This window comes from Solanum pennellii, chromosome 11 (genome assembly GCF_001406875.1).
Source record: "Solanum pennellii chromosome 11, SPENNV200".
Classification (NCBI taxonomy): Eukaryota; Viridiplantae; Streptophyta; class Magnoliopsida; order Solanales; family Solanaceae; genus Solanum; species Solanum pennellii.
Window position 1 is genome coordinate 3423423 of NC_028647.1, and position 26346 is coordinate 3449768.

General features: G+C 31.0%; 4 protein-coding genes across 5 annotated transcripts; all 4 read right to left on the reverse strand.

Moving 5' to 3' along the window:
* Positions 1-816: 816 nt before the first annotated feature.
* LOC107004735 (pentatricopeptide repeat-containing protein At4g02750-like) lies at positions 817-3005 on the reverse strand. The gene is made up of 2 exons (XM_015203062.2): positions 2216-3005; positions 817-1931 (listed from the first exon to the last, which is right to left on the reverse strand). Exons 1-2 carry the CDS (start codon positions 3003-3005, stop codon positions 985-987), a joined length of 1737 nt encoding a protein of 578 aa, XP_015058548.1. The 3' UTR covers positions 817-984.
* Positions 3006-3444: 439 nt separating this feature from the next.
* LOC107004736 (histone H3.3) lies at positions 3445-5535 on the reverse strand. Its single transcript, XM_015203064.2, has 5 exons — positions 5386-5535; positions 4390-4461; positions 4230-4306; positions 3993-4083; positions 3445-3896 (listed from the first exon to the last, which is right to left on the reverse strand). Exons 2-5 carry the CDS (start codon positions 4459-4461, stop codon positions 3726-3728), a joined length of 411 nt encoding a protein of 136 aa, XP_015058550.1. The 5' UTR covers positions 5386-5535; the 3' UTR covers positions 3445-3725.
* A 1378-nt stretch (positions 5536-6913) lies between these two features.
* LOC107004941 (protein SCAI) lies at positions 6914-13377 on the reverse strand. Of its 2 annotated transcripts, none has more exons than XR_003575254.1 (9): positions 12740-13377; positions 10518-10724; positions 10194-10436; positions 9631-9697; positions 9316-9507; positions 9119-9214; positions 7812-7991; positions 7601-7737; positions 6914-7494 (listed from the first exon to the last, which is right to left on the reverse strand). XR_003575254.1 is itself a non-coding variant. In XM_015203368.2 (9 exons), exons 1-9 carry the CDS (start codon positions 13226-13228, stop codon positions 7317-7319), a joined length of 1785 nt encoding a protein of 594 aa, XP_015058854.1. In that variant the 5' UTR covers positions 13229-13375; the 3' UTR covers positions 6922-7316. The 2 variants fall into 2 exon arrangements, 1 of the variants encoding a protein (XP_015058854.1); XM_015203368.2 differs by having other exon boundaries at positions 6922-7494; positions 9123-9214; positions 12740-13375.
* Positions 13378-24557: 11180 nt separating this feature from the next.
* On the reverse strand, positions 24558-25371 carry LOC107004088. Its single transcript, XM_015202318.2, has one exon. It carries the CDS (start codon positions 25243-25245, stop codon positions 24823-24825), a length of 423 nt encoding a protein of 140 aa, XP_015057804.1. The 5' UTR covers positions 25246-25371; the 3' UTR covers positions 24558-24822.
* Positions 25372-26346: the final 975 nt, after the last annotated feature.

A 26346-nucleotide genomic window follows, 5' to 3' on the forward strand; every position in this document is an offset into this window, starting at 1 on the left:
TGAGGGGAATAACTTCCGTAAGATTTTCCAACCCAGTACTAGTACTAGAGTCATAATCTCACAAGTATCAATACAAGGAATATGAACTACCTTCTATATCTTACTGGAAATACAAGAAAATTGGTAGCATTCATCTAGTAGCATATAAAAAAGTTATTTTATAAACTGAAGTTTCAGTTTTGGTGAAAAAAAATTCTAATAATTTGATTTTTATCACAACCCTAAAAAAGATTGTACTTTTAGAATTACTTTGACCCTCCCACTGACACTAGATCTCCATCTAGGTTAATGATTCTTAAGTACAATATCCTCAAGTTAAGTTAAAAAATTATTTAATTAATTTATGTCGTAAACTTGACTTTAAGAGAATATTAAGAATTACAACAAGAATTGTGGAGTGTGATCGATGAACTAGTGAAACGCTTATAACTATAAATAAAAATATGGTAAAGTAAAGAAAAAAATATTGAATCCCTCGTAAAAAGTTATACTTGACAAAAAACCATGAATTGTTTGTATATATAATTCATTGATTGACCTGACTAATTAATTTTAAGACGCAATGGAAAATTAAAGAGTATTCGAGTCCCTATCAATAGATACATACATACTCCAGAGAAAGGCTAGAATAATCAGAGGCGAAACTAGAATTTTCAATAAGGAGATTCATAATCTGTAGAAATAGATAGGTGAAGGAGGTTCGACATCTATTATATATACATATAAACTTATTTTAACCATGTATAAATAATATAATTTTCCTCCGAAGGGGTTCATTAATGCAATGTACCTCACCCCAGAGTAATTATAACTATCTTTCTCATAATCTATATTTCTTGAAATCAATAAAAACAAACTAGATTAATCCACTATTTCGATTAATTTAAATTCGTATTGAGCAGTAACGTGATGCCTCACTTATAAATACATTGGGTCGGAATTGCAATCACAAAACATCAGATAACTAACTAACTTTCAGTTCATCTATGAAGTATAAAAGTCAGTGAAATCCAAAACTTTTTTCATCTGCAAGTTCATCTGCTTGAGTATCATATGTATTTCGCGAATTCTTGGATGAGAGATATCCCCTCCGAGAAAATAATGCACCTTATTTTCAATCTCAGTCCAACTATACGCCGGTTGCTTTCTGATTCCATGTTCTTTCATCAACCCTCTCACTCTCGTGACCTCGCCCCACATACCTGCTTCAGCGTATATGTTAGATAACATAATGTAAGGCCCTGAACTCTCACCGCCTAATTCCATGACTCTCGTTCCAGCAAGCTGTCCAAGTTCTACATTGGAATGAGCGCGACAGCCAGCAAGAAGGGCACCCCATGCTGCTAAATCAGCTTGAAAAGGCGATTCTTGGATAACGTTGTAAGCCTTGTCTAGCTGACCTGCTCGTCCAAGTATATCAATTAAACAAGCGTAATGCTCAGGTCTTGGAGTAATGTTGTAGTTTCTCGTCATTGAATCAAACCATGAAACGCTCTGACTAACCAACCCTGCATGAGCACAAGCAGATAATAAGCTGAGGAATGTTATACCATCTGGTTCACATCCTCTGAGAACCATTCGCTCCAAAAATGCTACTGCTTTCTTGTATAACCCGTGCTGTGCAAAGGCTGCGATTATAGTGTTCCAAGAAACGAGGTCTGGGCTTGTGATTAGTTCAAAAGCTAACTCACACTCAAAAATGCTGCCACATTTGCTATACATAGTAATCAGAGCATTACACGCAGAGACATTGGAGTCGGCCCCATGTTTAATAACAACTGCGTGAGTTTGTCTACCAGCTACAGGAGATGCGAGAGCAGCACATGCAGAAAGAACTGAAGCACATAGTGATTCATCTGGTCGAAGAGACATCCTAAGCATCTCGACCAGTAACTTGAGTGCCTCTTCACTGTGTCCGTTTTGTGCATAACCTGTGAGATACCAATTTAATCACTACAGAGAATATACAATATGCTGATACACAGATACTCAAACTTGGCTCCACTACCAAGTTAGCGTTCCAACTTTGAGAGTTAATATCTAGACACCTTAACTTGCAACTAAATACTTCAACTCGTTCCCACTGTGTCTCAAAGACATGACTCTAACGTACACATAATACACATAATTTTGGTAGGTTCCTAGATGATCATTTTGCAAGTTTAGTGTTCAACTGACACAATGGAGACAAGCTCAAGTGTCTATATGTGCATACCTGAAATCATGGCATTGTAAGCAACGTTATCTTTAAATAGTATTCTGTCAAACAGAATCCTTCCTTCCTCCACCCGCCCCTCCTTGCAGTACCCAACAACCATTGCTGTCATTGCAACCACATTCTCATTCTTATCTGGCATCTTTTGAAACAGTTCATTTGCCTCATCGAAACATTCGTTGTCTACATACCCACTAATCATCACTGTCCATGAAACCTCATTTTTATGCGGCATACGTTCAAAAAGTAACCTTGCCTTATCAATGTCACCTTTCTTCATGTATCCATCAATCATTGCGGTATAAGAAATGACATTCTTTTTTGGCATCTCGTCAAACAACCTCGCTGCTTTCTCCATCATACCATACTTAACATAACCTGAAATCATCACGTTCCAAGACCCAATATTCCGTTCAGGCATAGTTCTAAAATACATAGTAGCATCATCAATGCAATCGTTTTCCACACAACCCGCAATCATTGAATTCCAAGTCACTACACTCATCTCCGGCATTGATACAAAGAGTTTCATTGACTCATGGAGATACCCATTTTGCCAATAGGCCGTAATCATTGAATTCCAAGAAATTACATCTCTCTCCAGCATTTCATCAAACACCTTCCGGGCACGTTGAAGTTTGCCTTGTCGTGCCAATTCGTTGATCCTCACATTGCTTGCGTATACAAGTTCAGGTGATTTATGGGGTTTTCTTGTGCAGCGGGAAGAATAACGTTCAAAGTAAGGGAGGAAAGTTTTGAGCTTGAAGCTTGGAAAATGGCTGACAAACATTAGAGAGGTTGAAATGACCAAACTAAATAATCAATAGTAGATTCATTGTTGATTTCTAGACATAAGTTGTTTGCCTACATTCGAGTTAGTGGTAATGCCTGCGTATAATGTAATACAGCAGTACACATGACTCATGAGTAGTTTTTGTGTTTTGATTTTGCTCAACATAATGTGAGCTATACTCCATGAGGAGTCAAACAAAGCAACTAATAGGAGTCAAGTTGATAACTCTTTCTAAGAATTGGAAATGTACGTTGATGAATCACACAGCCCACAAAGAACAGATTGTTCAATCTACCAACCATTCACAATGACAAGCACAAAGGTATCACCCTGCTGGAATTCATCATACAATGATACCAAAACTCGAATTTGAACCAAAAAAAAGCTAATAGCAAGACTATGAAGTCGCAGACATACAAGATGAAGAGAGACGATATTACCAAATAGTAGTTGAACTAAACCATTAGATGCAAATTTTGAAATATTGTTCAACACCAGAAGTGTGACAACAAAAACATCAAGAGAGATTCAAACAGAAACTATGACTTTCCGCCCCCAAACAGAACAACAATTACAGCACACCTCCAACCCACCTTACTAAAATAAGCATCAACATACGACATTATCCCTACTATTAGATTTCATTACCAACTTTTAAGTCTTCACAAAAAGAAAAATCTAAAAGAAGCAACAATAGAACTGCCATGGTTGATCAACTTAAGCACGCTCGCCCCTAATACGCCTAGCAAGCTGAATGTCCTTGGGCATAATGGTCACACGCTTGGCATGAATGGCACAAAGATTGGTGTCCTCAAACAGACCAACCAAGTAGGCCTCAGCAGCCTCTTGAAGAGCCAAAACAGCATGACTCTGGAAACGCAGATCAGTCTGAAACCAACGAGACACACACGGAACCAATTAATCAAACACCTAAACCATAAAGCATACCATAGACCCAATGACACAATATAGCACAAAATTTACCTTGAAGTCCTGGGCAATTTCACGAACAAGCCTCTGGAAGGGAAGCTTCCTAATCAAGAGCTCAGTACTCTTCTGGTACTTGCGGATTTCACTGCATAATATCAGAAATTGTAATAGGTAAGCACACATTCGACGATCAAGAAATAAGTAACTTACTACATTCAACTAATGATCAAGAGAACATGACAATTATAGAATCAACATCCTCATCCAAAAAGTATATCAACCAATACTTACCGAAGAGCAACAGTACCAGGGCGGTATCTATGAGGCTTCTTCACTCCACCTGTAGTAGGAGCAGACTTACGAGCAGCCTAATTCAAATAAACACACATTGTTAGATATCAAACAGCAACATACAATTTCATAAAAGGACAGCTAAGTAAAAATGAGAAACCTTGGTAGCAAGTTGCTTCCTAGGGGCCTTTCCTCCAGTAGACTTACGAGCAGTTTGCTTAGTACGAGCCATCTGAAAACAACACAGCCAATACTTCCACAATTACAACAAAAACAAAGAAAAGAATCAATATTTGCAGTAATAACCTGCACCACAAAGAGAGCTTACAGAAGAAAAAAAACACAAAATTAACATCAAACACTAAACAAAGATCCAATTTTGCTCTACAAACTTGGAAATTGTACCAAAATCTTTCTGGCTCAAAAACAAAGACCCAAATATATCACTACTAAACAAAACATTCTGTTCTTCCATATACAAAATCTTAAAACAAACCACACCACAAAGTACACTAAATTAAGACTCAGTTCCTGTACAAAGCATACATATTCTATAACCCAAAAATCCCCAATCATATACATTCTCACATTAGTCTAGAGAATTAACAACAATACCCAATTATAGAAATCAAAACCTATACTGCTGTAGTTTGCTTGAGCCATGTGTCTTTCTGTTTCTGCTAACAATCTACCCTCCCCAAACCCCACTTTACAGAACTCCACTAGGTTTATTGTTGTTGTTGTTGAAAGCGCTCTAAAATATAATTCCATACAAATTCCTAAATTTACAAGCAAATTCAAGAACAAACATACACAGTTTTCCTCTAGTCTAAGAAATTAACAACAGAACCCCAATTACAAATCAAAGAAACACCCATTACTCTACAATAAATTCCAAAATTCCAAACGAGAGATAATCAAATAATCAAACAATCAAAAGATCCAACATTAATTCAAAAACCCAATCTTTAAACACAAAAAAAAGAGCAAAACCCAAAAACAAAAAAAACCCAACTCATATAATCACAAACCCTAATCATAGAAATGCAAACAGATCAAAATTGACTTGAAATACAAACAACAATTCAAAAAAACCAACCGCGCGGAGAAGCAAAATTCAAAATAAATAATAAAAAAATTATCAAAAAAAAATCACCTTTTTCTTCTTCTCTTCTTCTTCTTCTTAATCTGCTTGGTGAGCGAAAGTTTTCAAAGATTTACAGGTTAATACCTATATATATTTTTTGTGTGTGGAAGACGACGAAGGAGAAAAATGGACGGTTGAGATTCGTTGATCTCTGTGTTTTCTTATTAGGTATCGACGGTTGATAAAGGTGTTAGTTGTGTTTTCTCCAAACTAATTGGACGGCTAAGATTTATGGAAGAGGAAAAGATTTGACGGTTGAGATTGGAAGTTAGTAGTTTGTAGTGGATTGAGAGGGCATAATACTCGATTCTTATTGGTTGAAGTTAACTACACTAAACTAGAAAATAGGAAGCTATATATTATTCATATTTGGAATATGACATGTTAAGGGAGTGAATATTGTGTGTTAAAATATCGGTATAAGTAGTTGTATACGTGGAATTGTTTTGAGCGAATACGTTAAAATGAGTCTAGTTAATCATATCTGAATAATTGGGTATTTATAGATACTGTATGAGTTGTCAGGAATTTACTGTATCTCATACGTTCATTTAAAAACCTGTCATGAATTGATGTTTTATGTGAATATCAGGTACTGAAATTTCGTTTTAACTTGTACATATGGAATTGTTTTGAGCGATTACGTTAAAATCATTATAATCTATCATAATTTCTATTTTGAGCGAATACGTTAAAATCATTCTAATCTATCGTCGTTTCTGTTTTGAGCAAATACATTAAAATCATTCTGATCTATTGTAGTTTCTGTTATGAGCAAATACATTAAAATCATTCTAATCTATCGTAGTTTCTGTTTTGAGCAAATACATTAAAATCATTCTAATCTATCGTAGTTTCTGTTTTGAGCAAATACGTTAAAATCATTCTAATCTATCGTAGTTTTTTGAGTGAATACGTTAAAATCATTCTAATCTATCATAGTTGTTGTTTTGAGCGAATACGTTAAAATCATTCTAATCTATCATAGTTTTTGTTTTGAGCGAATATTTTAAAAGCATTCTAATCTTTTTTATTTTGAGCGAATACGTTAAAATCGTTCTAATCTGTCATAAGTTTCCTGATCTCAGATATTTCTAGAACCTCCCTGAGTAGTCATCAATTCATTGTATCATTTAGGTGCATTTTAAGTTAGGTTTTCATCACTCGCTCATCTCTGTACAAGTTATCTTAAATATTTTACTATCATATTTGATTGAGAATTTTGATTAGTTATTGTCCATGAATAACAAGAATACCTAATAATTTAAACACGAGACTCGTGAAATAATGATAGCATGAACGTCATACGCCACGTCTCATCATCTCTTAAGAAAGACAGAAACGGTGAACGGAACAAGCAAATTTTACACACCAATAATGTAAGAGCTATCTTAATAAGGTTTGTACAATAAAGGGCTATAGTGCATGTCAAATTACACTATGGTGAAAAACATATATAATATAATTATCGATGTATATAGCTTAAATGAGTTCTTTGGTCATTATCAAAGTAGGAGGAGAACAGAATTGGAGTAAATTTAGAACTAAAATTGGAAGAGAAATTGCTCAACTAATAATTAAAGAATTCAACCGACAGCTTCTATAATACAGCATACATATGAACAAATTAGCACTAATTCCTGTAGGAACAAAAAAAACTGAACACAAAAACTCAACTGACCCCTTCTATTAGAAATGCACAGTATCACCAACCAAATGCTTGCTATAGAAAGACTAAATAATGAAGAAAAAACCCGAAATTTCTGCACATGAAAATAAGAAGATATTTTGATGTAAACTAAGTAAACCGATCACCTAAAAAGAATGCATTCGTACTTCCAGCCAGCACTTTGGTAACCAGGGTGTCTGACTGGTAAGTTTCTTGATCTCTTTACATCATAAAGGAAGCACCATATATCACGATTCACGTCTCATGAATGTCAAAATCGAAAACAATCTCCAACTTTTAGAAGTCTTGCAAGTCGTCTGATAGCTGGTTGAACAGTTTCAGAGTCTGGTGAGAATGTATCAGGAAGCTTTGGGAGACAAACAGGCAAATACTCATTGCCACGTTCATGCAAGCAGAATAGACCGAGCACAGCACGACAGAATATGAATCTACACAGAAGAAACAAAAAAGCATGTTGTTAGTATCTACATAGGCTCCTGTGGTAACTTGTAACAGAGAAATTACTAGAGATTGGTTGAAACAGAAAATGCTTACCTGAGAATAAGCCGTCTCAGAAAAGGGTCAGATAGAACTTGAGCCCAAACCAAATCTAGGTTAGTCGATGTACAGAGGATTACCTCCCATTCTGCAAATGCAGTTGAGATGATGCCATCAGCCGCATCAGAACAATCCTGAAGAGCAGTAGTTGAAAGTTAGACCGGCTTACAACTGCTCGGTAAAGCAACTAGCATCGCTGTCTACTTACCATATCCTCATCAGATGAGACAAGGCCAACCAACTGGCGGAAAGCCTGTAAGGGAGCAGCCAAGAACAACGTGAACTGACTTCCCGTTTGTGTTACCTCAGTGCCTGGGTTCTTGAATGATGGCCTCAGAGGAGAGAGAAACAAAGCACTTTTTTCTCCTCTTTCTGCCCCATGTAGAACCTAAAGAGAAACAAGTGATATGTATCAGCAAAGAAATAGTCCTCCTCAAAGATTATTTTTTAAATTGAACTTGCAATAAAATAAGTCATATGTGAAGTAGAACATTGACAACAGTAATTTTCCGACCACCCAAAAGACGAGAAGAAAACAGCCAATCCATTCGTATTGATGATTGGTAGGAGAAGCAATTGAGTTTGAGTAGCTTCAAAAATATAAGGTGGGAATAGCAGCAACTAAATATTTGGAAAAATCAAACTGTCCCTTCTTCAACAACTCACTTCAATATGAACCGCCTCACATAATTCAACAAACGTGATCAAGAACAATGAACAAGACATTCAGAAGTCCAACATGTTATCAGGCACAGCAAGGACTCGAACATAACAATGATGGCAGTACAATCATCTAAAGGTCTCAAGATAGGAAGACATTTGGAAATCTTAGAGTTTGTTGCTCAGGTAGGAATTCTCTTTTAGGATTCTCTGGGTAAGCAGACAGGTTTGAGGTTACTGAATGGAAACTGAATCCTGCAGAAAAACTTACTGAATGGAAACTTAATCCTGCAGAAAAACAACAGGATTCTCTTTGGCTATTCATCCCTATGTTCCACCGTATAATTTTATCAATTGAATGTAATTTATGAGAGCCAAATCAATACTTGTAAACAACTAAAGCACAGAAAAATGATCATCTATAACAGATGTTACCACCGAACCAACCTAGATTTGTATTCCACTTAATACTCTTGAGAGCAAATGAGAGTAAGCTAGATTTTTACTTAACACTCCACAGTTTCAATAAAATACTGAGCTTTAGAAGGCCAGAAAATGGAATGATGGAACCTCTAATTTGACAATATCTCATTATACGCTTACTGTGTTTTGTTTTGAACAATATCCAGATTAATATCCATAAGAAGCTGTGATAATCGATGTTTTTTCTCGTATCATCTGCAAATGAATCTCATTACTCACTAGAAGTCACCAAAATTTCTCGTCATTCTCTCTCAAAAGCATCACTACACACTTTCTAGACAACAAGTAGAATCCCAGACACACTTTGGAATGTGTGTCTTACTCAGGGATAGATCATCATCATTCAATGAGTTAGACACAGTTTTGACAAACCTGCCTTGAATGCATGGCTGTTGTCACTATCGATTATTAGGAAGAGAGGTCTTCGTGTGAAAGGAATAAGATCGCCTGGATAGAGGTTATTTGAACCTGCAAAAATCCAAATAGTAAAAATCATGCAGTTAGATTTAGAAAAATGAGATAATCATGAACCATTTTATTTATACATAAATCAACATCTACTGGTATACCTCCACTTCTGCTAGGACCTAAGCACAAACAACTCTCGAAATATTGACCTGTATCTCCATTGGTGTTGGTATAATCTTCATGTAAAGCACTCTTTTGTTCATGGGAAGTACGAGAAAAGACACTGTTCTTCGAAGATTTTCTAGAACTAGAAGAGCTTTCTGTGTGTGAGGTCGTATTCTGAATTGTGTTTCCTGGAAGTATATCACAGAATTAAGATTTCAGCCACAATTAGCATATCTGGAACTGAATTTCATCAATTAAGTAGCTAATCAGATGCTTTGGTTAGGAAAAAACATTTTTTAGAAGTCTCAAACCTGATGCGGAAATATATATTAATACCACACTCTCTGGAGGGAGCTCCTCACACATCGTAGCGACAACCTGCAGGTGCCAGAACAAAACGACTAAGGATACACACTAGGAACATCAAAAATTGTAAAGGAGGAGCGCGAGAAGCAATCACTCAGATAAGGTATTATTCCATAGTCGAAGTAGATATGAGCACTTGAACAGGGTTCAAAGTTTAAATAGATTATTTTAAATGGCTATTGTGGGTTCAGGTGCAAACAAATCATTATTAACATCGAGCCTTCAGGCAACATACACATCGAGCCTTCAGGCAACATACAGTGGGCAACATAAGCAACAACAGTCAAATTTCTAGTTTTACTTCCCATGTTTTGTATAGTATCAAGTGCTTCAGCAATTATTTGTTCGATCAGTTCCCTAGACACAGAATTAAATAACTTAAATCATCATATCATCCAGCATGATTAATTTTACATTCCTTCCCTTTATATGAAGCAGTATTTCAGTAAAGGACTCCTTAATTATAGAGTAATCCAAATGGGAACAAAGTAAACACAACAGAACTCACAGATATCAACAGTGGAACATTAGGACGGTAAAGAACGGCCTTCTTCGGATTTGGAGGCAAAGCTGGATCCATCATCTCAGCAGCCAAGTTAATGTCAATCAGTCCAGAAGTTATAGATTGGTCAGTCACTGCACCATTTGCTCGTGGTTCAACTGGACTTCTTTGATAGAAAGATCCGCTGGGTTCCCATTCCAAGCATTGCAGCATTCTGTAAGTGTCCAGAGTTAATTCTGCAAATTTGGCCTGAAATAAAAATGAGGGTAGGTTAATTGTGCAACAAAATGAGCACAACTTAACACTGAGGTAAGTGGATGTTTTCAATACCTCATTTTTGTGATAACTTGTCAACAGTGCATCTCGAAACTTTAGCACCTTCTTAGCGTGGAAGCGAGCCACGTATGGACGAGATGATGGATGTGAATCAAAGAGAGCACAATATCGCAAAGGCCTGGCATCAGGAGATGGAGAATAAACTCTTGCAAATCTAACTATTTCTTGCACCACTAGTCTCCACTCTTTGAAGTTAGTACCCTGTGAAATTACTACTATGGTTCATCTTACGGAAAGAAGTACAGAATGTCTGTTGAAACATCGATAGTAAGTACAGGGCTAAAGTAACTTGAAGCAAAACTAAATTGTTTAATGCAATTGGAAGATGCAAGGGTGCTCCAATCATAATCAAAGTATATTCAACTACAAACCAACTAATCACCAGTTTCTCATTGGATGTGAAAAAAAAGAGAAATGATGGGTAGTTTGTTCAGTTCTCAACTTTGTACTTGCTCAGCTAGTTCCCAAAAATTTAAGTATGAGAATCATCTCCTATGTACTAAGTAACCATTGCAAAACATAGTGCTCGGATGTTCATAGAGTAAACGGGCTTAACAAAAACTGCATTCACACTCAGAGTCTTTTAAAGATAATATGAAGATAATCTTGCATAACAAGGACCATTGTTTCATTAGGAGCATGTTGAACACACTTCCTTTTTAATTTTTGAGTGACAACCACTACCATCACCAATATAGCAACAACTCAACCAAACTTCTTAATGTCTCTCTCTTCAAATGTATATTATAACACATGTGTTTCATATATACACATAAGATGTGCACAGATCTGTATTTAAAAGACAAAAGAAAGAGAGGGAACAAAACAACAATAGTATTTCTTGACACTACAGAAAATGCAAAAGAAAGAGACGGAAGAAAGTCATGGAATGCTTGCGCGGGGTTCACCATCGCCAATGCACCTCCCCAAAATTCATAATGCTAACCTTATTCACATGCATAGGTAAGAAAGCAAGTTAAATATTCAAAACGGTTAGAAGTGTGTATGTATTGTGTTCCTTCTAGAGTACAAAGTAAAGAGGCAGTTAGCACTTTTGGCAATTAAGGTGAATATAAAACCATTTTTCAGGCTACACCAACATAATATTGTGTGGAATGGTCAAAACTTTAGGTCTGAACAACTTGAAGTAAGACAACAAAGGCACCAGCAACTTAATTTCCTCTTTCTCTTCTTTTTTTTCCATTTCTTATTTAATGGAGGTCTTATCCCAGCACAACTCTAGAATTAGTCATGTAGCCAGTAAAAAGGTTATCTCAACTGAAACTTTTCTCCATTTTTAAGAGAATGACCATTCTTTACTACAACAACAACCCAGTGGAACCCCACAAGTGAGTTTGGGGAGGGTGGGCTGTACACAGAGACTGGGTAGAGAGGTTGTTCCTATTGGCCCTCAGCTCAATAAAAACAATGACCACTCTTTACTATGAACTAAAAAGACAAATCTCCATCACTACAACCAAAAGTGTACTACATGACAAAGCTGAATCCATAAAAGTCATACTATACGACTCAATTGTCACAAGTTCTCAATCACTTCAACCAATAAAACGCATGACAGAGCTTATCCTGGAGAAGCTATAGTACGTACCTCAACAGCTCTTTAAATGCCGGACATTTGGCATGTTCTAAAAAGCACTACTTGTATGCTAATGATATTACAACCTACCTAATCAATTTAACCCGGGGGCAATTTTTTACCATACTAAAGAGCTGGAAGAGGCACCTAATTTGCTAGAGGTAAATATGGATTCTTATTTCCAAACACTCCGAGCGAAAGCGAACTTAAGTGATCCACTGAAAATTGCTAAAAAAAATCATGTCAATTCCTCAATCTAACAGCTAAATTTGTGGATTTTACCCTACATCTTGACAAATTCCTTTTAATTGATGGACTTCTGGCTTTCCAAATAGACTGACCAAAGCTAACTTAAAAATCCACTAAAATATGTTCAAATTTCATGTTAATTCCTCAATTTGACAGCTAAACTACTGTATGTATATCATACAAATGAAAATTCTTTCTAAATTTAAGCTTCAATTCTATAAGATAGAGAAATAGCAGTGACTGAACCTAACAATTTAAATATTTACTCAAAGTTCATCCATCCGAGAACGAAAAATAGCAAGTTGTTGTTGAAAATGAGCTTCAAAGCCATAAAAATGGAAACATAATTAACTAAGAAAAGGAAGTATACCGGAAAAGCAGCTTTACTGTCATCAACAATAGCTTTAAACTGCTCAACCAGCAGGTTCACCATTTCCGTCCGGTTCAAAATCAACGAAACCATCAAAAACCTGGCATAGAACCTCAGCTCCTTAAACCTCACCATCCGATCTTTTCCAGAACCTTCAAAATACTTCCTGTTCAAAATCGCTTCATAGAAAATACACGACTCGAGTAAAAACCTCGCTTCACTAGTCCTCATATACTGACTAAAGTAAAGCTGACCGATCCGTGAAGCGATCTCTCCGATCTCCCAACGCTGTAATCCACACTCCAAAAGCCTCACCCTGTTCTCCTGCTGATACTTCCATAACCTCATGTACGCCTTAAACACCTTGTGAAAGTAGTGGTTACTCGTTCCCCACCGTCCATACGCCGGTAAATCCCGTACTCTTGCATATTTCTTCTCTGCACTTTCTACCAACGCACGAAACGTCTTCGGAACGACGTCGTCCGCCATCACCTAACCGGATTTTGGCACCTCAGCTAAGACGACGACTAAGAATGAGCATTACTCGCCGGAAAATTTGTATATACTGACCTATAGATACATAATATAATGGGTTATGGTGGGGTAGGGGGGTGGACTTTTATAGGGGGTGGGGGAGACAGGTAAGCTGGTGAATTTGAGAGAATTTTGTGAACTGTGATGATCAAAATATTCTATTATTTTGTTTTTCTTTGTTAATATGATTTTTGGATTTTTCTTTGGCTCTTTTACTATTTATTATTTTTTTCTATTCGATAGTAATGGTGAATACAAAATTTTTATTAACGAGAATTTAACGTATATACGTAATTTTCACTAGTCGTTCTAAAGTATCGAGTCAACTTTCTAGTCTTATATTTAGTGAATTTAATTATATTATCTATGTATATATATTAAAAAAAAATATGATTTCTTATTGAAAATTTGAAATAAATATTTTCGAGTCAATGTAGATCGAGTGTGGTGAGAGATGGGGTTGGATTTGTTTGGAAGTTATATAAATGTGAGTTGTGTAAAGTGGATGGCAATGAAAAAGTAGGATTCTAGGAACTTGGGGGGTTTGTTTATGAATTGTTGAAGTGTAAGATGTGGTTTGGTTAATTATAATATTGACATTAATACATGTAATTATTTGATCTCGTTATATCGAATTTATTTAGTATAATTCATACTTTTTATATAATTTATGGATAATTATAATGTATGAGAAAATTATTCAATGTATATTTAAAAAATAGTAACTAAGAGTTTTTTTTTTTTGAATTTTAAATGAAATTAAAATTATGCATATCTATAGAATATGTATGTAGTATTCATAAGGGAGATTGAAGATCAATTTCCTTAGTCAAAATCTTTTCGATTGAACTTATCATATCTGACTTGTCTAATGTGATTTATGAGATATTAAACTTAAGTGATTCTTTCAATAAAATAACAACTAATAACTTTTGAATTGCTAAGTGTATATACACTTTTATAATTGGTTTATCAAAAATTAAATTATGTATATGATGAATAATGAAATACATGAAGTTGATGTTAGATTCAATAATACTTCTTTCACTTTATTTACTTTCTATAGCTTTACTTGAGTTGGTCTAAAGAAAAAATTAATATATTCTATATTTCTTATCAAAGATTACTAGATAATGCTACATTTAATAGTCAAGCATCTACTAAAACAATTTATTGATGTAAAGAGTCTTATTTATATTCTAGATAAGTCGAAATTAAATTGTATTTCTTCATTATTAATTAACAAGTTTGAATATAGTATTTCTTTTCTAGAAAAATAAGTTTCACAAGTAACATTTCACATTAATTGTAAAGAGAGGTGATCTCATACCTTGCCTGTATGATTAAATAGTATCATCATTGTTTGCAAGTCACGTCTGTATAACACAACGTAATAATAATATTAGCTCTATGAAACTCAAAATAATATAATTCTACTAGCAAACCTTTTCTGACATACATCATACCTTATTTTCACCTCGAAACATTATAAATTAAAATGTTGAAAGTAGGTGTAAAAGTCCACCTAGAAGGGTAAAGAGTCAAAATTAAATAAACTTTAAAATTAGGGAAATTGTAGAAAGGAGTAGCGTTGATCTTGGCACGAAATCAACAAATTATTAATTAAATCTATCGTTGAATTTATAACGTGCATAAAGCCAAAAATTTGACTAGCTGTTTAAATGGAATCTAATCATATACATTCAATTAATGAAATAATCAAAGATGTACTTGTATTTTACTTTTAACTATTTTATTTTCCTTTGTTTAATTCTTGTCATGAGAATGTCTTTAAACCAACTTACATTGGCAGTGGAATATTCAGATAAATAAAAAGAAAAATAATCGAAGAAGTTTTGTATTAATGATAAAATTATTTTTGTATGATCTAAATCATAAATACAAATATTAATATATGAATCAGAATACTTTTTTCAGATTATATTAATATAAGATATTTATGCATCATATTTGTCTTTACTTATTTAAAGACTTCTTTATTAAAAGTGCAAAACAACTATTTGGTGGCATTTGATATTGATTTTTTCCTTTGAATATGAAAAATCATGAAAAAATAATTTCAGAAAATAGTTCTTTTTGAAAAGGTATTACTAAGTTTTAAAACATTATAAATGCTTTCATATAATTAAAAACGGATAAATATTTTCTCCTTTTCATTTCTAACGTTCAAATTTTCGACTTCTATTTGTTTTTTCTTCAATTCAATCGCTTAAAATAAAAATTATTTTGAGAAATTTCATTTTAATATACGACCGCTTCTCTCTTGAATATATTTATTTTCGATCAATGTTCTTTTAATTTTTTTCGTTATTATTTTAAGTATTTATAAGATTGAACCGGAAAAAAGAAGTGGTTTTTCGCACAGCTTGCTCATAGTGCAGGTCCCACTTGTATATCGTATTTGGCCGAAAAAGCATCGAACAGGTTGGAGTTCTTACCTTCGTTAACCAAACTTTTCTATCAAATATTCCTATCCCCTTTATTATATATAAAAAAAAATATACACATAATCATATAGTATACATAGGATATGTGGCATATCTATACAACTTACTATGAATATACCTAGGGGAGGTGAGGGTGGGTCATTAATTTTATAAAAATAAATAAATATGAAAAGTACACCTAAAAATCATATGAATATTATTTTCACATTTTCCATAATAAGTGGTCCCTTTGAAAGAATAAATTATACTTAATCATTCACACGAAATTATTTTCACATTATTATGTATTATTATTTTTTAATTTCTTCAACTCCATCATAGCACACGAATTATTCTTTATAAGAATATTTTTTCCACATTGGCAAATATAATAAAATAAAAGAATTATTTCAAAGTGGCCAAAGTAAATTCATATATTAATAAAGAATGTTAAATGAGTGGATAAACAATATTTGTTCGAAAAAGAAAATCAAAACTTAAGATTTTAAATATCCTTTTAAGTTTTTATTATGTTTTGATTAACAGTTTTAAAAAATAATTTATACGTATATTGAACTGAAATGTGGAAGAGTTTGAAACTCTTAACCATAAGTGATCATGTTCAAATGTAATATTATACGGTCGTATCCACCCATAAAGGGTTCGTGTAAGATATCCTGAAGTCCAATAAATAACTCTCTATGCTAATTAAATCCTAGACAAAATCAATATAAATATTGTTATGAGCGTTAAAAAAAATGTATCTATCATATAGAGACGTTTAGGACTTCACATAGATTTATCTCTACATTAGAAAGAGATATATTTATATTGTGAGCTATTGTATCTGAATAAAAATTTATAACAATCACGACTAGTATTATCTGTCACTAGAACTTCTCACAAAACAGATGAACTATTCTTTTTATTCACAATTTAGCAAGATATTCATTTAGAATTCAAATATTGTTAACTATTGTAAACCCTGGAAAATTATGTAATTTTTCTACACTCATAATGGTAGATTTATATATAATTGGACAAATTATAGAAATACACACATTTTATTTCACTTATTTTCATTATTCCCAATCACTTTAAATAATCTTCAATTTCTTTAATGTGTCCGAGCTGCATATTAATGTATTTGAGCCAGTATTTGATGTATCTGAGCTATATATTAATATATCTGAGTCAGTATTTAATGTATCTGAGCTACATATTATGTATCCGAGCTACATATTAATGTATTTGAGCTACATATTAATATATCCGAGCTTTAATTAGTGTATCTAATTTTTTAAATATTTAAAAATTAATGTAACTTGAAACTTATTAGAGATAAACTGAAATTGCAAATTAAAATTATGAGATTTATATAATTTAACCTAAATAATTAGCCTCCCTTATGGGTGGCCCAACTCAACATTATTTCATGAACAAGGGAAATTGACCTATTTCATGATAATTCTGAACAATCAATGACACTTCCTTCTCCACTAAGGAAAAATTCATATGTCTCTTACCAAGTATTTACCGAGCGCCTAATATTCATATTGAAGCTCGCAATAAATTCAGATTCACATAAATTAATCCTACATAAAAAATAAAACATTTTCTAATAAAAACAATTTCGTTCTAGAAACTTGTTTAGTCTTGGCAATTGTAATCCTTTTTTTTTGTTACCTAGAAAAGGGTATACAATGGTTGTTTTCCATAAATTTTGGTAGCAATATCTAGTATATCTATATGGGGTCCAATGGTCATTGTCTAGTAGCTTTGGATTCCTAGATTTTACTTGTCATAATTTTACTGTTTCCCAATTGATTGGTTGGTGAAAGAAAGAAAGAACAAAAGTAGTATTAGGCAACCAAACACCTTGTGTGATAATATTTGATTAGTTGTTGATGAATAAAAGATGGTTCATACAAGTGGAAAGATTTGGGGCTATTTTACTTATAATCACTAAGATTCTAAAGTAATTAGGTCTCTACGAGCTTATTCACGTTATCGAGTCTTAGTTCGAAAAACGAAGAAGGATTACAAGTATCTCTAACAAATTGATAGATACTGCGATAAAATTTTCAAATATAATTATATTTGATTAGGTTTTGGGTGTTTTACTTTGTCACTAAAGGATTTTAAAGTGATTAGTTTTGTATGACCTTATTTACATACTCATTTCTTGATTCAAGATCGATTTTCAATTCGAGTAAAGAAGGATGATTGCAAGTATTTTTTAACAAACTAAAATCAAAATTCACAATAAATTCCGTAAATATAGTTATATCACTTCAAGAAAAAAAAAGGGAGAAGTTTGTGTGAGTGATTCAGCCACTTGAATATTACTCGAACTGATACGAGATGGACAAGTCATAACCTAACTCTTATCAAGTTTTAATTAATCTAATTTAATTTTTTTTATCATAATTCATTTTATTAAAAAAAAATACTAATAAAACTTCTTTTTGTTGTGGCGATATATACAATATGGCTAAAAGAATATTAAATTTCTCATCAACCAATTTGAATTATATGTTCATCCCAAATCTACTCAATTATTAGTTATGCTAAATTGAGAGAAATTAAATAAATATAAAGTTAATAAATATGAATTATCAACCTACTCAAATAACTTTAACGAATATGATAATTAGATAATTATAAATATACACCAAAATAAAGACCTTTGGTCCCTAGCTCCGTGCATTTGTCATTTTCACATTTATGGATAGGGGGACCTTTCATAAATTATGAACCATTCATGTGTATTTTCAGTACTATATGTTATAAAAACATCAAATTAAAAAAAAAATAAAATAATTCTCCTGCAATTATTATTGTACTATGTATATTTTCCATTAGGATCAAAATAAAAATAAATGTACTTCAAGAACAAACAATTCAACCATGTGATAATAATTGACCAACTAATTTAGGTTAAAAAATATTTCATAATTTATAAAATGCAGTGTTTAAAAAAAAACTCCTAAATCATATAGTAGTGAAATTAAATAAATTAATATTATCTCATATGACTCTCCTAAAGAATCTTACTTTTTATGTAATATACATGAACGGAAGGAGATGAATGTTAGATTTTTAAACTGATACGATTTTTTTTAAAAGAAAAGATTGCATATGATAATTTCTGAGAGACGACATAAATTCGTATAGTATATATATTTTTAAGTTTATGATGATATAACTCGGAAATAAATCCTTGAGGTCTCTTGACCAATAGACATGATATGTCCCATCAGAATCCCAACTACCTTGTGTTTTGTTATCATCATAATTTACTCTTCAATAATTATTGTTCTTCATAAATCATTGATTTGCATTATTAGAAAATTTCATTCAATTATTTATTGTATATAAATGAGTGTACTAAATAATTTGAAATAAAGGTTGTTGTACATGGAGGATGGGGTCAAACATTTGAAAATCTTTTATGACAGTATAATTTCATTTATTGACTAAATTATTAAGGCAAATATTGTACATAAGGCATTAAATTTGTTGAATAATCAAATGTCATAAAGTTTTGAACATTTTGAAGATAACTTTTGCTCCAAATTATTATTATTATTATTGATCAACTTGTCCTCACATAGATTAATTTCACGTAATACCTCATGATTATATTATTTTTATAGTCTTTATTGGAAATTAAAACTAAAATTATTGATCATTGTGTTACATCCTCAAATACTCAATACAATAGATGTATTTAGCATAATTAAAAGATTAATATTGATATTTTATATTGGAAATTAAGAGAGGAGAATTGACCCTACATAAAACGATTAACCAATAAGTTGTGGAGTAGTTGAATGTTGAATGTCTTATTAGTAATAAGTGATATTGTACCGTAATCGTTCTGGATTGATAAATAGTCGTTCATTTTTAATTAAATATTTTGAATTTAAGCCTTGTTGAATTGGACATAAAGTTACTTTTGTTAGATAATGTTTTACCTTTTGATGCGAAATATTTTTATGTCAATTACAAAATTAATGAAGCTCAAATACAAATATCAGACACCAGCTAAAAGTTGACATTGTTTCACTTGTTACCACACATATGTATTATTTATAAAGTATATGTTATTCTGTTTATGACATGAATTAAGATATAATGTTTGTGTCTTTACTCATAAACCTTTCTTTTTGGCATTTGTTATTTTCTTGTCCAATTTTCAATGGAAGTTCTTTTATTTTGCTTTATTAGGTGAAAATATTGTCTATTCTTTTTCCATAAGTACATGTGTGTGTGTTTTGGTGGAAATTTTCTTATCTACTATCATTTCTATGTCTTTTCATTTGGGCAATTTACTTATGCTAAGACAAGAATATCTAATAATAGCAAATACTTTTAATTTAATTGGTGTATCAAGTGGAAATAGTACAAAATTATATTCAAAATTTTAACTTAAAGTTTATGAGTTTAAGTTTTATGATATAACAACTTAGTGTGTTTGAAATAAAATATTTTAATATAGAAGCATATACTGAATAAAAAGTTATTAAGTTCTATCGAACGGTATCATTTGGTGGTAATAAGTCAACATTCAACAGTCATTACCTTTTAGCAGAAAATTTGAGTCCTAACACAAAAAATAAACTTTAAATGGGAGTGGACTTAGTAAAACCAAAACAAATTCATACTATGACTAATTTATCTTTCATTAAACAACTCACTTAAAAAATGATGTGTTAAATAAAATTGTCAAAAATTAATTGATGAAAAATATATAAAATTTGCTCAAAATTTGGGTGAATTAATGGCTCGACCTTTTGACCAGCTCAATTCAACCTTCTAAAAAATTGTAGTGATTTAGAGTAAATAAATAATCCAAATTGATACATATTTTTCATTTGCTTGATATGTTCTATATATAGTTATAATGAAAAAAAAACCTTTTAAGTTATTAAACAAATTATTAGAAAATAGAACAATAAAATCTAAACTTTGTGAGAGTGGAGTTGTTTTTTATGCATTTTTATCACAATTTAACTTACCACATCTCACCTCGATTCAAATAACCTTAATTCTTTAGCCCATATTTCAATTTATTTAATCTGTTTAAATCTAGCCTAACATGATTTGCTCATTTAACCCCCCCCCCCCCTTGTACAATTTTATTAGTCTGTAAACAAGATTTATAAATCTCGATTGAAAAATAGTCAAATAAAAATTCAACTTTTGAAAAATTAAGCATAGAAATTTACTTTTAAAAATATTGGACAAGTAAAAATAAACTATACGAGTAAACATAGATGCAATGACTTAACCAAAAAGTCATCCAACAAATTTAACACAAAAGAAATGAAGAAATGTGTGGGTTCATTATTTCATCATCACCACTAAGAAAAAAAAGTGAGTTAATGCTATTTGAAGTTTGGCTTTGGAAAAGAGACTTAATTAAAGTTAAGTGGAGACACAATCTTTATCATCATAAAAGAAATAGCACATTAGAGTTCAAAACTCTATTGAGAATCTTCCAAAGCATTGTACTACCATTTAAAGTCAAAAGATTAAGAAGTTGAAAAAAAAAAAAAGAGTTAAAAAGAGGTATCTAATGATGATACTAAAAGAAAAGAAAATATGATATTTTGACCTTTTGTTTTTGTGGAGGATAATGTTTTAAAGTCCCATAAATAATGATGGCCCAACAAAAGAACTTATCCCCTTTTAAGTTATGAAGGATTGAGTGACCCAATGGTGGTGTTTGAGCTACTATTCAAACACTAATTATAGTTTTGAGATTATAATTCATGCATTATATTATTTTTAAAATTATAATTTTTAGATTAGTTTATCTTACATGAGAGATAAGATAAAAATATCAAGTTGGATGAAATAAGATATTTAAAATCGAACTTAGGATAGAATACATATTGCGTTTGGTTGACAACATAAATTTATACAATCAATCAAACACAATATAAATATATTTCTGAAATATCTCACCTTATCTCGCGTATCAAATATTTCTTACAGTATTCACATAATGGATGCTTGAGCACTCAACATCTTAAATGTTGGTCCCCCATTGACTCTGCTCAGCAAGATTTAGATATACGTGAAAAAACACCAACATATTTTATTTGCACCAAAATTCGAACTTTAATTTATTATGATTTTTATTTATTTCATTAACTATTAGTACACATCTTTCATTGTTATTCATATACATAACTTTTTATTTTCTAAAAAGCTTTTATAGAATATAGAAAAAAGGGAAACTTGCATAAATATACTATATCAAAAAACTACTTGTCATTTATAGCAATAATAATTTTTTTTTCACTCAATCATTTTTAATACATTTATAATACAATTTTAATACATATTATAAAGAACAAATTATTATTCACATATAATACACGTTTTTTTATCGATGATTAATACATTTACTACACATTTAATTACACTTTTAATACAATGTGTCAATTTCTTACAAAAACAAGCATAATATATTTTTAAAAACAGTTCTAATACATATTTACTCCTTCTGTCCGGTATTGTTTGTCATGGTTTCTATTTTTAGAGTCAAACTATAAAAACTTTGACTAACATTTTAAGATGAATTTTTTCATCATATTAATATGCAAAAAATTGTAATTTATAGTACGTTTCATATAGTTTTACAATATCTAATTTTTTTATTTAAAAAATCAAATTAATGTAATCTAATTTAGCTTTGAAAATTAGTCAAATTGACTTTCGATAAGCGCAACATGACAAATAATTCCGGACGGAGAGAGTATTGCATACATAATTCACTCTTAATACATATTGTAAATTTAACATAGTATTGCTATAAATGGTAATAGATAAAAAGTATCGCTGAAATCAATAATTATTTATTAAAAGGTATCAATCCAAGTAATTTTTCCTAGAAAAAATGTAGAATATTTCTAAGAGAAAAACTTAAAGTTTTGGGCCTAAATGCGATGAAGAACCATGGGCCTTATGGGTTATGTTGGTCCAATAAAATACATATTGAGAATTTAGCATAATATACATATTAATAAAATTTGATATACGAAATCGTCGGTCTTTAATTTTTTTATTTCTCATCAAATGAAAATTTGTGGGTCAAAATATCCCTATTCATTTTACATAATTTAATTTACAAGGTACTCCCTCTGTTCAAAATTGTTTGTCATGATTTCTATTTTTACAGTTAAACTATAAAAATTTTAAAATATAATTTTTCATCATATTAATATGTAAAAAATTGCAATTTATAGTACTTTTCATATAGTTTTAGAATATTTAATTTTTTTTAATTTAAATTATCGAATTAATATGATCTAATTTAACTTTAAAAATTAGTCGAATTGACTTTCGAAAAACGCAACATGACAAATAATATCCAGACGTAGAGAATATAAGCTAGAGAATTTTTGTCTTGTTCGATCAAAATTTAGGAGAACTATATGAAGCATAATTTAGCATAACTTATGTCTTACGATATATATTACGATATATATATATATATATATATATATATTGTGGAGGATATTTTTCGATCTTTTTATGTTATTGAATATATTCATAAACAAAAATTAAATGTCATTTTAAAATACAAATATATAGGGTCCCACACTTTTTAGGGTGTCATACTAAAATAGTCAAAGATTAATTGGAGAAATAATAATTTATTGTATATTTTAGGTAGTTGAGCCAGCAAATACACTCACTCATGTGTTGTCTTTTCCTCATTAGATAAGACAAGATTTCTAAATTAAATTTAATCATTTATTTGATTAAATAAAACTTAAAAGTATAATTGAATTCAGAATAAATTTATTTTCTTCAATTTGATATTAGTTTGTTTTATTTTGAAAAGTGAGTTAAATTGATATTAAATTTATAATCTCGAAATAACTATATCTACGAATCAAAACAACTTTAATTAGTTGTATTTTAAGCTAACAAACATATATTTAGTAGATAGCTTTCTTTGACCAAATATTGGAAAATTAGGACAACTAGTAAGACAATCCATACCTAAATATTTTATGTTCATCCATAATTTCCAAACACAACAAATCGAATAATACAGCAAATCTTTTTCCTAATCTTTTTTAATAATAATAATAATAATAATAATAATAATAATAATAATAATATGTTGTCAATGAAAAAACATAAACGGAGGAAGGGAAAGGGAAAGGGAAATTGATGTTAAATCAAAATAAATTTTCGTCATAAAAAATTATGATCAGATGAAGTTTTAGCTTAACTGAATCTCTCTAGATAAAATAGATAAAGTATTAAAAAGCCTTATGTGATGCGGATTTAATTCAATCCGACCCAAAAATAATAACAATGAAAAATAAAATTAAAAGAAAAAAAAACTTATTATTCACTTTATATTATGTCCAATTAAGCTAAGTTTGGAGTGAGATGTTTTACTATTTTGTGTACTGAAATAACGTTCAGTAACTAATTTTTTAATATTATCTTTAAAAGTAGTTATTGTATGCATGTATCTTAAAAATTATAAAAAGATATATTTGTTACATGCTATATATATATATAAAAAAAGACTTTAAACTCTAATTAATTGTATGTTAAAACTTAAAAAGTGCCATAATCTTATCTTATTTATATTACCTTCAATCAAGCAATTACAAATTTAGAAAAAGTCTTGGTTTAATTTTACCATAAAATATCTATCAAAAAAATTATATTTTCAAAGATTACGATGTAAATCAAATACGATATGTATTTTTGTAATCGCTAAATTTTATTTTCAAATGGAAGCGTTTATCAAAATCATAAATAAACAACAAAACAAAAGACAAAAAGAGAAGATATCAACCATTCACATTTTCTCTATAAAAATGAATAATTTATATTCACAAATTAAATATGAACATGGCATACAAAAAAAGACATCAAATCAAATGATTCTTCTTATCTTTTTTTTGTACTATTACACGTGCAAATAATACCAAACCCTACAAATTACAAATAATTCACTAAATTACAAAATATTCACCTAACTCATTGCCTAATTAACAATTTTTTTAATATCCTTGAATTATTGCCACCTAATAAAATTATTAAAATTCCACCTCATCAATGCACAACAACCCGATTGGTCCTTTTCCCCGTTGACCGGATCAATTTTGACCAAAACCCTTCTTTCTTCTTTTTTCCATTAATTCCAACTCTACCCCCTCTAGCAACAAAAGCTATTGACCTACTCTTCTTCAACCCCCCTCCTCCTCCAGCGTTGGCGGCCGCTAGCGTTACGAACGAATAGTGGCCGCCAGCAACATCGGACGTGATCCGACGATGTCCAATTGCGGCTCGTGGAGAGCCGCAGTTGGACGAGGAAACGGAGGAGGATATAGAAGAAGGAATAGATGAAATTTTAGCTATTGTAGTTGTACCATTGATCTTTGATAACTTTTCTCTTAAACAACATGAACATACTCCGGGTTGTTGTTTGTGTTGTGGATGCTTCTTACATATAACTATTGGCTCCGAAAATGCCATATGATGATATGATGATATAACGATGATGATCGATAAGAGAAATGAACTTTAATTTATCTCTCTATATATAACTTTTTTGTTTTGGTTACGTAGATGAGTAACTAATGTAAGAAAAATATGAAGAAAAGGTTTTATATATATAGTGAGAAAGATGTGGGGGTAGGGGGGTGGTAGGTAGGGTGGTTTTAAGGGGTGGGTGGGTGTTTATAGAAGGAAAGTGTGTGGAGGATGCATGGGTAAATTTTGGCCTCGTGTGAAATTGGAATTTGTGTATAATTTTTTGTGAATTAATTAAGAAACGTATAGCGACCGTGTGGGACATGAACCGACTTTAATTTTTTTCCTATTTATACGTGTACGTTGTGCGTCTCTGTTGGTTTCATTTTACTTGATTTATATGTTAATATATAAATATTTTATTTTACTTATTGATTTTAACAAATAAAAAAATTAATAAAATAATTATATTAAATAATATTCTTTCTATTCGATAATAGTTATCAACTATTGATTTTATTCACTTTTTAATAAATTATAGATAGAAGGGTAATTTTACTATATCACTCTTTGTATATAATAAATGTAATGTTCTGAAAAATATAATAGAGAATAATTATAAATAATGATAAGGGTAAATTAAGGACTAAGTGTAAAATTATTCATTAATTAATAAAGTAGACATATATTGTTAGATCAGACATTTCAAAATGGTATAATGGACAATTATTATTGGAAGAAGGAGTAGAAGTTAAATAGTTTTGAGTTTTAATACATCAATAGTAAGGTTAGTTTGGTAAAATAACTGTCAATTAGAATCTTTTAAAAAAAGTATGTCAGGTAAATATCAAGTAATATGAAATGGAGGGAGTAAATATTTATGTTAATTAATTTAATGGCTAATCAAAGTTTAATGATGTTTTAAACGCATAATAATTCGTAATTACTCATTTTTTATGCATTATATATTTTTCCTTTTTCTAGTCATACACTCATACTATCAGTTACTAATTTATACTAATCACACGTGGAATTTGTATTTAACCTATAGTAATTAAGCAATCCATATATTCAAATTAATTTTAAGTTGTTGAGTTAATGAAT

What these genes read in the sequence shown, in the direction of transcription:
- LOC107004735 (XM_015203062.2), bottom strand. Translation starts at nt 3,005, where the DNA reads ATGTTTGTCAGCCATTTTCCAAGCTTCAAGCTCAAAACTTTCCTCCCT. An exon ending in TTACAATGCCATGATTTCAG is followed by an intron (nt 1,932 to 2,215) that starts GTATGCACATAT and finishes GGTATCTCACAG; the next exon opens with GTTATGCACAAAACGGACAC.
- LOC107004736 (XM_015203064.2), bottom strand. Translation starts at nt 4,461, where the DNA reads ATGGCTCGTACTAAGCAAACTGCTCGTAAGTCTACTGGAGGAAAGGCC. An exon ending in CCTGGTACTGTTGCTCTTCG is followed by an intron (nt 4,084 to 4,229) that starts GTAAGTATTGGT and finishes GATATTATGCAG; the next exon opens with TGAAATCCGCAAGTACCAGA. An exon ending in AAATTGCCCAGGACTTCAAG is followed by an intron (nt 3,897 to 3,992) that starts GTAAATTTTGTG and finishes CGTTGGTTTCAG; the next exon opens with ACTGATCTGCGTTTCCAGAG.
- LOC107004941 (XM_015203368.2), bottom strand. Translation starts at nt 13,228, where the DNA reads ATGGCGGACGACGTCGTTCCGAAGACGTTTCGTGCGTTGGTAGAAAGT. An exon ending in AATATATATTTCCGCATCAG is followed by an intron (nt 9,508 to 9,630) that starts GTTTGAGACTTC and finishes ATATACTTCCAG; the next exon opens with GAAACACAATTCAGAATACG. An exon ending in CTGAGACGGCTTATTCTCAG is followed by an intron (nt 7,495 to 7,600) that starts GTAAGCATTTTC and finishes TCTTCTGTGTAG; the next exon opens with ATTCATATTCTGTCGTGCTG.
- LOC107004088 (XM_015202318.2), bottom strand. Translation starts at nt 25,245, where the DNA reads ATGGCATTTTCGGAGCCAATAGTTATATGTAAGAAGCATCCACAACAC.